Source organism: Dermacentor variabilis, chromosome 10 (genome assembly GCF_050947875.1).
Source record: "Dermacentor variabilis isolate Ectoservices chromosome 10, ASM5094787v1, whole genome shotgun sequence".
Lineage (NCBI taxonomy): Eukaryota > Metazoa > Arthropoda > Arachnida > Ixodida > Ixodidae > Dermacentor > Dermacentor variabilis.
In genome coordinates, this window is record NC_134577.1 from 4,256,987 (window position 1) to 4,270,019 (window position 13,033).

Genomic DNA, 13,033 nt, shown 5'->3' on the forward strand with positions numbered 1-13,033 from the left:
TGCCCCCCCCCCCCCCCTTCCGTGCCAAACTGGTAGCTGCTGCCCTGGAATAAATGTGGTAAAAGAACCGACAGTGTGGTTGGTGAAAACAAAGTTAGGTGCCTGGACAAAATGAGAATGGTAATGCCTATATCAATCCGAAACTGTGTCCTTGGATACCTTGTGCACCCTGCAGTTGGTCAAGCAAAATGGACACTTTAGCTAGCTGTTGTAATGCCACAAGTGAGGAAGAACACACAGTGTCTCAATGTTTTGTTTTAATGCAACATATCACAGAATGGGGACTCTCATGACACAGTGCTAATGTGCGTTGCTCACTGGCACAACCACTTTTGTTACATCACCACTGAAGTGACTACCTGCAGTTGTGACGACCAGGGGAGGTGGTGGCGTTGCTGGCACGTTGTGTACAATCTCATGTTGAAAGAAGTACCTCTGAAAAGTTGAGGGCAGTCACTTGCTGAAAGCCATAAGGAACAAAGACACTGTGCATATCTGTGAATGACACAACAATTTTGAAGCCTCCATAGAAATACAACTTACCTGAGCAACATCCAAGACAACATGCTGACTAAGAATGCTTAGAAAGACAAAAGAGGTAATCCGCACCAAAAATAAATTTAGTGAAGGTCACAAAAGCAAATACTCAGTGAGCATTGTAAGTGAATCTTGAATTCTCGAAAGAAAAAGAAACTTACTAATAAATAAAGTCAATGAAATTTTAAAGGAGTACTGACAAAATTTTTTCTTGTCATTTTTGAGCATGCCAGCAGCCTGCAGAAAGGAATGATACACATTGCACCACCATTGGTGAGCAACGGAAACCAGTGTTACTGGCCAGCGACAAGGTTGGCAAATGTAGGCATAAGCAGGCGGACACTCTCTTGGTGCTACATGCATTGGTTCAATTCATGGGGCATGTTTCTTTACTAGCACCTGTAGCACACCTTCACAGGTGCATGTGTCGATTTAAGGCTGAGGAGGTGTGGGGCCCTTGACCCTTTATATAGTTTCGTGATTTTTCCTGCAAAACAAAAACATGCCAAGGGTAACTAAGTTCATGACAGCTACGAGCACCAGTGCTAGACTAATGGTGCAATCTGATGGCAGGGGTATATAGTATCACTAGCTTGTATGGCCACATTAACAGGCAAGTATACGTCCGGCAAAAAAAGCATCTTTCCTTGGAGGAGAAAACAGGCTTAAGCACTGCAGCACCAAATGCTCCACCCATTCTTCTGCTTCCCTGCAGGCTCGATATCTATTATGAACATCTGGGGCAGTGTCAAAGTGGCTGTGGCCAGGGTAGCAAGCCGCTGCCACTCCTGCTGATGCATATTAATTATTCTGCAATTATCAACTTGTGTGCATTGTTAAGTCCCTTTAACTTGTATCGCTAAGTATGAAAACACATTTTCCCATTCCTGTACAAGACTGTTTTTTTATGCAGGCTTATGTAGGCAAAGGGAAGCAATATTTTCAGAACTTGACCAGGGAAGTCCCCTTTGTTTAAATTTTTTTTAATCGTGGTATAAGAAGAAAAAGAAGTGAGCCTATCTGCTGTCATACAACAAGTGAAAGTGTCCCTAATATTCACTCTTGCTTTGTGCTTCTCATGCCTCAAATAAGAATGAGCTAATGTCACTGCAGATGGTTTTCACAGCTGCTGTTCTCCGACACCCCACAAGCAGGTCGCCTGCCTCGTGTTGGCTACTAGCCACTTGTGGTTTTCGGCTGACAAACATACAATTTTGTTATGAATGACAAGCTTAAGATAACGTCAAACTTCCAGGACACTTGTTCCAGAAGGTAGCAGTTACAAATGCCTTGTCCTTGAAGAATGTAGCTGTCCTGTTGAAATATCTGCCAAAGTTCGACTTCCTGTGTCGTTGAGGTACACTTCAGTGAACCTGGTTATTACACTGATGTAAGGGGGTCATGTGGCCCAAGTCAAGGCTGCGCCACTTGGAAACTGTCACGACTTCGGTAATGTAGACTAAGCCCAAGAAATGAATGACTGCAGATTTCTTCGGATGGAAAGTGAGCCTGAGCAGAGCAAAGCGGCTTGCAGAGATTTCCCCCGAGCTTCTGCAGTGGTTGCCAATTTTTCTCTAGAAGGACAAGGTCACCCATGAACACAAGGCCTAGCAGCATCCATGTTTCTGGCATACCTCCACTGGCGAAACCCACCAGAAAACTTACACCAGAGTGGATGACAGCTTGCTCCATGCTTGCTCCATACAGCATTTAGAGGAGTAGTGACACTCCTGCTCTAGCCTTTTGCAAACTGTGTCAGTATTGGTGTCTCCGAGGTGTGAAAACACAGTGCAGTGGCTGTATAGGTAGCTCTATTCACTGCAATACCATTGTCCATGTGGTACAGTTGTGCGAAACACTGTTCAGTGCCTTGTCCAGAAAGATCCTACCAGTCGTTGTGTGCAATGAGCAGCTTAAGCACAGAGACGCTCTCTTCTTAAGGCATACCAAGGAACTATCACACTCCAAACATGCGAGTGTTGGCCAGTGGCCAAGACAAGCAATGGATGTGAGAAGTTTTCTGTGCACATGCATCTGCTAGTGTGGCCATACATTCATTGCATTTTAGCTTCAGAGAGCTCGTGGATACCACTGCCCCAAACAATGCTTGTTTGTTAGCTTCACAAGACAAAGTCTTTTTTTTTTTTTTTAACTGGCCACAGATGTAAATTCCTGTGTGTAGTTCACCTCACAGCACTGTGCTCACAAATTATGCCTCACTTGGGCCTCAGAGCAGGGTGTACGGGTACATTTTCTTGGTTTTAAAAAGTGACTAGTCAAGCTTTATTTATTCCTTAACAATGTCTTTTTAAAGGAATACTTTATTACAACCTCACATTTTTCACAGAGAGAAACGCTTTTTTGTGTCAATTTATAGTTTCATTTGTTCTCATAGGTTTGCACACATTTTGCACGCACAAGCTCACTCATCATCAAGAGTGAGGTTTGTGTATGTGTACCATGCAATCTTTCAGTGTCAGTATATACAAAGTCAACATCATCATTACTGGAGCACTGACAATGACATCCCCTTTCTCATGTCTCTGCAAAGGTCGCTTTAAGTAGTCCAGCTGTGCCAAATAAGTGGAAACAGTAAGCTTTGACATGTGGTTCTCGGTCATCATCAGTCCTTATCATCTGTTGCTGGCAGAAGCCAAATCCCTCTCTCTTATTCCAAGATGTGACTGCTTCTACTAGCATGCATAATCTCCATCTTTGCACATTATCAGATTGTTGAATTAAAGAATTATAATTATCTGTTGCATGGCAGAGTAATCTAGGCTTATTAAAAGGCACTCATCAGCAAGGTCAAAGACATTTTGAAAAGCAATACTACAGAGGAGTCTGGGTAACTAAAGACACTTTATTCAAGCAAGATGCAAAGGAACACTCAAATGCCTTACTATTGTATGAATAATGCTGTATTTCTCTTTACAATCGACACATCTTGATTTTTTCCGATACATTATACTGTTCTAGGTTATCTTGCATTATGCTTCTGCATCAATGCAAGATTTGCCACAGCAGCCCCAGTAACTCATTTGGAGGGCTACATGTATTGTTGGGTGCAACCCACAAAAAGCATAGAGTATGCGAAGTTTCTTCTTGTCTGAGTGCCATACCTCATCATTCATGCACTATTCTAGCATTGTAACATGGTCTGCTTCCTGCATTTTGAACACAGTATTTTGCAGAGGATCTTAACCAATATGAACAATTTGATCCTCTCATTACGAGATGTACTACATAAGCAGCACTATATAAGGAAAGACAACAACTCTGCTTCCACCCAATCTAGACCTCAACAGACTCCCTTCCAATTCTCAAAGAGACCTGTATTCCCTTGTGTAGCAATCTGCTGCCAACCTTTACTTCGCGGAGTATTAACTTGCATGTCGTCCCACCAGTATCCGTCAGAAATTTTGGCTATACACAAGAAGCTGCAAAGTGCCATCCAGGCAGAATTCTCCCACAAGCATTTCTTAAAAGAGTAGCATACAATGGCACAATGCTTTGCAGACCTGATTGTCACTGTAAGCACTGAAATTGTCTCTTTGCAATGTCCAAACCTGGTGAGGTGCCCTTCAACATTTGATCAACAAATTTCTTAGGACTGACAAAAAATTTGTGATATATATGCACCCTCCTTAAAGCTTGGCTTTATTTCAGCTTCCAAATGCTCACCATATTATACTGTACAGTTATCCACAGCCATATAAAATTTTGTTTTAGATCACTGGGCCATTTATAAATTTTGTTTAGACCTCAAGTTAGTTGCTTGCATTGTTACTCTGGTCACATAGATCTTTGTTGAGCTTAATATTGTGCCTCTGTCGCACCTTCTGATAATATGAGCATTGCGTTTTTCCTAGCCTATTGCCATAGCCTTGCTTAAGACCTCCTTCTGCAGCAAATGCTTTCCAGTGCTAATTAATACTAATATAGCCTACCCCAGCATAACTTGGTTTTACCGAGACTTCATAACAACATATCCACTTAATTTCTTTGCGCAATTTAATATGGAATGACTTATATCTGGACTTAAAGCAATAACTTCTTTGAGACTATCAGTGGAGCAAGTGAGTGAAAACACTCGCATTCAGTTATAAATCATAAGTAATCGCATCATGATTTCTCTTCTTGCTCACTTATATATCCACAGCCATTTAAAGTACTGTTGGCATATTTCGGTGGTCGTTGCAGAGCGCTCTTGCAGTGGCATGAAGGTGATGAATCATGAGAATACCTGGGCGCTGGAGTGATGACTTTGGTTCTTTGCGATCAGTGGAGTCCACTCATGCTAGCAGCAACACTTAGTTCCTCTTTTACATGATACACAACCTTTGTATTGCTGCCAGAGCACTCTGAAAAGGCCATCCAAGTATGCCATGTGTTACTACAGCATAAGACACCTTAACGTGATGGTTTCTAATTCACATGCTATGCTTTTCTGTTTCTTTGCAATTGACTTGCACAGGCCGTCCCACCCATGATGTGCTACTACGGGATCTGCCTATGCATGCAGGTTCTTTGTCAAAAGCATAGCAGCAACATCGCCCATGACAGCCTGGCTAGCTGCACTCTGTTTAGGGAAGTTCCAATGGTATGCCATAAATTCCAATGCCCTGGAGAATGAACAGAACCTTCATATTCAATGTGTAGTGTATCAGGAGCGCCAAGGCAATCATACCACGCAGCCAAACAACGTGCATAGTGAATGTGCATACACTTTTAACCAAGGCTGTAAGTTGCATGAGCATTGTTTTAATAAAGTTGAGTTCGAAGACTGACATTCATATTTCAATGTTTGCAAAGTACAATTACTTATGTTCGCAGCATCCTTACTGATCTTTGTGAAATTAAAGAGCAGTTTCCAAAGGAGGGCATGAAATACCAACACAGCACATCTTGACATTTTGGAAACGATAGCTTCTACAGCTAATAAAATGTACTCCCCAATAATTAACAAGCAAAATTATATTTTGTGTGACAATCACTGTTAAAGCTTAGCATAAATAAAAGGCCCATAAAAAAGAAAGCTTTAAAGCCTAGCACTGTTGGTCAAATGGTGCTTTTCCATTGGCAGGGCAAAGCGAGTAAATGGAAGAAAATAATTGGTGTGGATTATAATTGAAATAACTGGACCATAACTGCTGTGCCCGCAGCGTGCATGGTGACCACTCAGCACCTGCCCACACATACACAGAGGTACACACATCCAGAGGTACTCACCACAAAGCCAAGAGCCAGTAATGCATGTAATGCAAATACAACAGCAGACATGATGATGGCCATCTGTGCAAAAGTTAAAACACATGACAGGAGCACCCAGTCAACTTCTGCTTCTTGCACCGTTTCAAAATACCAAAATCTGGAGATATCACAAAAGACCGCGTGTGTGCGTGCGTGTGTGCGTGCGCGCCTGCGTGCTTTCTAAAACCGCTAAGGCCAACAATACTAGAAAATCTACACTGCCATTTTTATTCTATTGAGATAGCAATTATATGGACACTCCAAGCACATTTCTGCTGTCGCCGTCGTTGTGATGTTCCGTATAAAGTCCAAATATGATGTCATTGCTGCGTGCCGTATGCTGTATGTGCGAGTAAAAGCCTGCGAGGGTCAGCCAACGATCGCGGCTACACCTTGCGTGTGTGAAGGAGGAAGGTGCAACGGCAGTGCGCCATCTTCAGTTGTGTACGAGGGTGAGGGTGAGGCAAGGGAGGGAGGGGACATTCTTTTCCAGTGGCTGCTGCTTATGGTGCAGGTGCCGTATCTTGCAAGTGATCTACGATATGGATAGAGTGCGCACCCTCACAGGCCTCATCTTCAAAGCAATCTGCGATTACACAAAGTGCCGGCAGCTTCGTGTGCACTGTGCTTGCGACATTTAGTTTGCATTGCAGTGAGAGACAGCACGACGATCAATTTGCTTGCTGCTGTTGCCGCATCACTCCAGCGTTTTGACAGCGAGTTTATGCAGTCATCGAGCGAGATGTGCCCATATTTACCTGTGAACGCGTTACACCGCACTAGTTAATTTAGTTAGTAAGCGAATGTTTGCAAGTTTATATGGCCGATAAAACTAATATGCTTACTTCATATAGCTGTCTACTAATTTGCTATCGCAATCGATACTTTGCCTTTCGGGTGAAACAGCAACTTTTTAAGAGTGCGAATGATCACTGTATAGCCAGTAAAGTATGACTACCTAAGTAACACAGCCACTCCCCTACACAAGTTCTAACGTTTTATGTCCATACTCTGCCCGCATAAGTGAAAATGTACTGTATTCTTGCTCGAGTTTTATGTTTCATTGGGTGCAGTTGATGCGAAGTTTTGAAGTATTAGTAAAGTATTCTAAAAATATTTGCATTTACGAATAGTGATCGACTATTCGATTCAAAGACCGAATTGTACAGAACATTATTCGGTTCGTTATTCGAAAGTTTCAAACATTTGCACGCCCCTAAAAAACAGCTTTGAATATCAACTTAAGGGTCCCTAAAGACTAGAGCTATATAGCAACAGCTGTGTACTGGTCTACAATGAACATAAAGCCACAAGGATTCTAAAATCAAGGTTTCCTTGCCTCTTTCCCCCACTTTGCGTGGTGCTGGATACCTGCTGTCTTGCCAATTATTCAAATTTATTTACCAGGCAATATACCGGAAGGTACACTGGGCTAAAAGTTATGAAAACGGCTTGACAGGGCTTGACAGTTACATGGCCGCAGCTGTACAAAGTACACAGGTTGAGATTACCGATATGCCGTAACAAAAGTGAAATGAAAACAAGTAGATTACGATACATAATACAAAATATTGATGCGTGTATTCTATGAAGACGACAATGAAGATAGGGACATTAACAGACTTCATAGTGGGTCAGTGAGATTTGGCGAGGACGAAGAAGACGTGTCTCTGGTCTATTTGTTTTTGAACAAGTAGTTCTACTGTTCTTGAAGAACGTCTCCCTGTCTACTGTCCGCGTTGTACTGCAACACTGGTGGAAGTGCGGGGTACTGACCGCACGTGATGCTCCGGAGTCCTTCTGGGAGGCGTTCATATAGCCCGTTTGTGTTATCACAGTTACGATACCCGTGCGCCGCTTTAGTCATCGACTGCTAGGCCTTGCCCAGGAGTTCTCCCCTCTTCAACCACATCTCTCCAGGAGCTCCACACATCTCGCAATGGCTGAAACCAGCCCACTGCAAGCACCCCAAAGCAGCCGGTTTCCCAGTCCACAGCAAGTAACCGTTCTGCATCTTCTGGTTTCCGATCACTATCGTGGTGCAGTCTTCAAAGACATTGAAGACTGGCTTGAGAAGTATGAACGCGTCGCAAAGATTAATTAGTGGATTGAGCAGCAAAAGCTCTCCCACATCTATTTCACCCTTGATGACAGTGGCCGTACTTGGTATGAGAACCGCAAAGCTAGCCTAACAACATGTCAGAAAATCACGGATACTTTTGTGAGTGCTGACCGATGCGACCGCGCCCAGCAGATGATGGAGCTACGGGTTGTGGGGATGCGCGACTCTCGCGCGTCCCCTGATATGTTTTTCCCGCATGGCGCGTCTCCTGTAATCCGGCTTCGCCGCGTGGCCTGCGTGATGCCCACGGCGGTCGATGTGGTTGGGGCGCAGTGCGAGAGATGGCGCGAGTGTTGCGTTGCTAACGCCGCCTCACGGCAGGGTTACTTGGGGGCGCAGGGGAAGACTGGCTGTCGCTTGGTCGGCGGGCCGGCGGGCCGGCGCGCGGCGACCCATGCTTCTGCGAGACCGCCTCGCGTGGCCGCCTGCGAACGCGCCACCGTTGGCGTGACCGAACACGCGAACGACCAGGCGTTGGGATCCAGCATGGGGCGAACATATTCGCTCGCTTCCGGTCGCGGTGAGTCGGACTTCTGGATTTGTCGCGCGCCCATCGGCATGTTTTGTGGGTAGCAACTCGGCTAGCAGGCATTGATCTATGAAAGGTGCAATAAATGCCCTTGTGATTGTTTGCACTACTGTGTTGTCGTTCCTTTGTCCCAAGAGTATGGGTGAGAGAACCCACATCTGGCGCCCAACGTGGGGCTCTTGGGGCATCGGACGATATTAACAGTTTTGCTCCGTTCAAGACCTTTGTTTGAACCGAAGCGTAGGCCTAGCGTGAATTTTGATCGCTAGCGTCGGCGGCGTGCTTTCTTGAGCGAGGTGATGGTGGCGGTAGTGTGTTTGAACATGTCAACATGCTAAGCCTTTTCGCAATTGTTTTTTTTTTAATGGCATTCGTCGGTACGAGAGCCACGTGGTCTGCATCCTGGGAGAGCGAGGCTCAGCGCCCGCGGAGCAGTGGCAAGCCTGAAGCGAGTGAGTACGGAAGCCTCGTGGGTGGTCCGAATTTCTTATGTAAATAGCTTCTTCTATCTCTTTGACTCGGATGAAGTCGCGGCTCTGGGAGCCGGGTGGCCACGGGCCACGGGTGCCACTACGGGCTGACTGGTATTGCGGCCTGGCACCGGGCGCTGCGACACCGTCTGGGACGGTGGGCGCCGTCAACTCGGACGCTGGGTGCACCGAGCGGAGTAGGACCACCTCACAGAGCTGACGTCTCCTCGCGGCTGCCTGTTTTGCGCTCATTTTGGTTGTTGTTTTTGGATGCCGGTTGTTGTCAGGGTAGCGACGCTTTAGGCCTAAGGCTTTACGAAGCTGCCTGTCGCACGTGTAGGGACACAACCTGGTGGACCGTGGCGTTGAGGTGTTGCAATTTGCTTCCCTCATTTTATTTAGCATCGCACGAATTGAAATTACTCGTTCGACTCAAGGAAGCGAGCTTCGTTCACGTGAACTTAGCATCTGAGTAGCTGCCCGATCTTTTGCTGGCCGTGTTGAACATCGTGCCACGTGTTCGATGCGCATGCATAATTCCTCTCCCTTGCACTACTTCAGTGTTTGCCGAGTGTGTTGAATGTACGCAGCGTGATTGGAGTCACCCCTGGCTTGCTGTCACCTGCACATCGTCTGCGCTGCTGCCCCGGACTACGATCGAGTCACCCCGGGCGATGGTGATGCTGTGGCCAGTTCGGCACAGCGACTTCGGCGGCCTCCTGCATCCAGCTCACAACCCTCGGCGGCGGACAAAAGAGCCGGCGGTCACCGACAGCTACGGCGGCTCTTCCCAGCAGGGTGCATCGGCGCGAGCGACGCTTGTTCGTACCGACTACTGCGTCGTCGTCTCCGGAGTCCTGGCCTGGCATCGTGCCGTCGAGTCTGCAAAGCTGCCGCTGTGACCGGCGGACGCCAGCGGTGCACCCAAGGTCAATGTCGGCTCGCATGCTATGGACAGCGTGGACATTACCTCGGCGCGGTTACTGTTTAATGTTCTACCTTGTTCGCGAAGCACCGTTTGATGTTAGACCGTGTCACATGTCTTGCCGGAATATGTAGTGATTTAAGGTTGGGGGGATGTGGGGATGCGCGACTCTCGCGCGTCCCCTGATATGTTTTTCCCGCATGGCGCGTCTCCTGTAATCCGGCTTCGCCGCGTGGCCTGCGTGATGCCTACGGCGGTCGATGTGGTTGGGGCGCAGTGCGAGAGATGGCGCGAGTGTTGCGTTGCTAACGCCGCCTCACGGCAGGGTTACTTGGGGGCGCAGGGGAAGACTGGCTGTCGCTTGGTCGGCGGGCCGGCGCGCGGCGACCCATGCTTCTGCGAGACCGCCTCGCGTGGCCGCCTGCGAACGCGCCACCGTTGGCGTGACCGAACACGCGAACGACCAGGCGTTGGGATCCAGCATGGGGCGAACATATTCGCTCGCTTCCGGTCGCGGTGAGTCGGACTTCTGGATTTGTCGCGCCCATCGGCATGTTTTGTGGGTAGCAACTCGGCTAGCAGGCATTGATCTATGAAAGGTGCAATAAATGCCCTTGTGATTGTTTGCACTACTGTGTTGTCGTTCCTTTGTCCCAAGAGTATGGGTGAGAGAACCCACAGGGTACAACAACCTAATGAGTTGGTCACAATGTTCGCCGAGGACATGGCCCGCCTCTTTCGTAGAGCCCACACGAACATGACTGAAGAAAGCTGCGCTACCTCATGCGAGGTGTAAAAGAGCAGTTGTTCACGGGGCTTCTGCGGAATCCACCAGTCACCGTCGCTGACTTTATCAAAGAGGCTACGGCTATTGGGCGGGCCCTTCTTCAGAAATGCAGGCAGTACGATTAACTGTCCATCATCACCAAAATCAATTCCACCGCAGTGACTGGGGAGTCGCTGCGGCGCGAACCCCTTGCCGGAATTGATCAGAGAACTCGTCAGGGAGAAAATTCAAAAGATTTTGACACCGACAGTGGATAGACCCGTAGCGTTAATCGCTGGAGTGGTGCATGACGAAATCAAGCAGGTGTTACCGGCAGCCGATCTTCAAGATCACCAGCGTCCCATGACTTACGCAGCCGCTGTCCGATGTCCACCACTCGTTACAACTACACCACCATACCACCAGCCTCCGACAGTTGCTCCTTGGTCGCCGCCGCAAGAGGAGGCTTCGAGGCGCGCACCCGTTATGCAGTTACAGTCATACCACAAGCCGCCGTTCACAGCGCCTTGGTCAACGCCGCAACATGGCACCATGGGATGGCCGCAATTTCGGAGAACCGACGTTGAATCAAGAAAGCAAAGCAATTATTTTTTGCCCAACTAAACACAGACCTGAAAAAAACAAACCTAAAGCTTTTTGGAAATATATAAAAACAAGTAGAACCGATGGCACTTCAGTTCCTGCCCTGAAATCGAACGGCACTGCTATAACGACAGACACAGAAAAGGTTGAATTGTTTAATCTATATTTTAAATTGGTGTTTTCTGAGGAATCAGTGGCTGATGTGACCACATCACTTTCTTCTAGCTATGCCTCTGACCACGGCATGTCTGAAATAAACATCGGTGTACTGTACACGGTATCAACTGTTTTCTGCGGAAATTGGACACCTCTAAATCTATGGGTCCTGATGGAATTCCCTCCTATATTCTAAAGAAATGTCATGGCATTGTTGCAAAATATTTCTGTATTATATTTCAAATCTTGTTTGAGACTGCGTTGGTTCCACAAGACTGGAAAATTGCGGCTATTAATCCCATCTTTAAATCAGGAGACAAGAAATTGGTGAAAAATAAAACAGGCCTACATCCTTAAATTCAGTATCGCGCAAGGTTTTTGAGCATATATTGTGGTCAATTATTTAAATACCTTGAATCTATTAACTTCTTTACTGCTTCACAGCATGGTTTTTGTAACGGTTACTCGTGCAACACACAATTAGTTGAATTCCAACACTTCATAGGTAACTCCATTGATAAGAATAAACACGTAGATACGCTATTCCTTGACTTTAAAAGAGCTTTTGACACAGTATCTCATCACTGTAGGCAGTTGAAATTAAGCAGTTGTTTAAGCTGCTGTATCAAAAGTAGGGGCCTCCGCTTTTTGCCCATTTGGGATGAGAGGCAAACTATTTACACACACGGATGGCGAAAGAAACAGACGGGACACAGCACTAACAACTGTAAGTATTCATTGCACACACACACACACACACACACACACACACACACACAGACAGACAGACACTTTCTGTTCCTAATCTCTGCAGCTTCTACTATTTCTCTGGTGAGCTGGTCAGGGTTTCTGGCCAGTGAATGAGTGCGCCTAAATAGAGGCTTGCATCCGCAGCATGCGCAATGCGTGGCAAGATGGCCTGATAAGGCTAGTTTTTCAACATTATACCTGTGCTCACGTAATCGCTCATTGATGCATGAGCCCATCTGTCCCACATACTCCTTGCCACAGTCCAACGGGATGCAGTAAACCACACCTTCAACACAAGAAACAAGCGGTTCGCAGTGAGTCTTGTCGCACCCACGAGGCTTGTGCATATGCGCATTTACCCTCGCACACAAACTACACAACTTCAAAGGCGCAGAGAATGCAATATCTACAACGACATGTTTCCCAATTTCTTTCAGATTGTGATTAATTTTGTGTAGGTAGGGCAAGAAGATTACTTTCTTTTCTTTTCTTTTGTTGCATCACCTGGTCAATGGCACTGCAAACTTCGTTCTTACTTTTCTTTAGACTACATAGTCACATTTGTTTTGGGAAGCGCTGGTGAATGCGACTGGCAGCCTTACAGAACAGCAATGTCTCGATGTTGATAGTGCGCTGTATCGTTGCTTCTCGCTTTTTGTGTTGCAATGTACAAAATGAAGAATAGTTTATTTCACACCCGCATGATCAAAACTTAACTACAAAAGCAGTTTTCTTCATCCTAATGGTTTAATTACTTCGGATTAGTGACTCAGGTCTGCTAGTAGTACATGCACGAACTTGGCGACTGTAAGGCCTAACCTCGGCTGAATGCGATTGGTATCGCCTCAAATTCATCTCCAAAGAACGCAACTTCTCGCGACAGAAACTTCTCATGCCAAACACTAGCACACGATCTTCCGCA

General features: G+C 46.4%; 1 protein-coding gene across 5 annotated transcripts in view; it reads right to left on the bottom strand.

Moving 5' to 3' along the window:
• Nucleotides 1-244: 244 nt before the first annotated feature.
• Nucleotides 245-13,033, bottom strand: part of LOC142559745 (protein YIPF1) — an 81,291-nt gene continuing 68,502 nt past the window's right edge. For 2 of the 5 annotated variants that reach the window (XM_075671340.1, XM_075671341.1), the window contains 2 exons: nt 5,770-5,832; nt 245-435 (listed from right to left, as the gene is read on the bottom strand). In XM_075671340.1, the coding sequence (XP_075527455.1) occupies nt 301-435; nt 5,770-5,832 (198 nt within the window). In that variant the 3' untranslated portion in view covers nt 245-300. Of the gene's footprint in view, nt 436-3,380; nt 4,902-5,024; nt 5,163-5,769; nt 5,833-13,033 lie in introns of those variants that run through there. The other 3 variants (XM_075671342.1, XM_075671339.1, XM_075671343.1) reach the window with 2 other exon arrangements.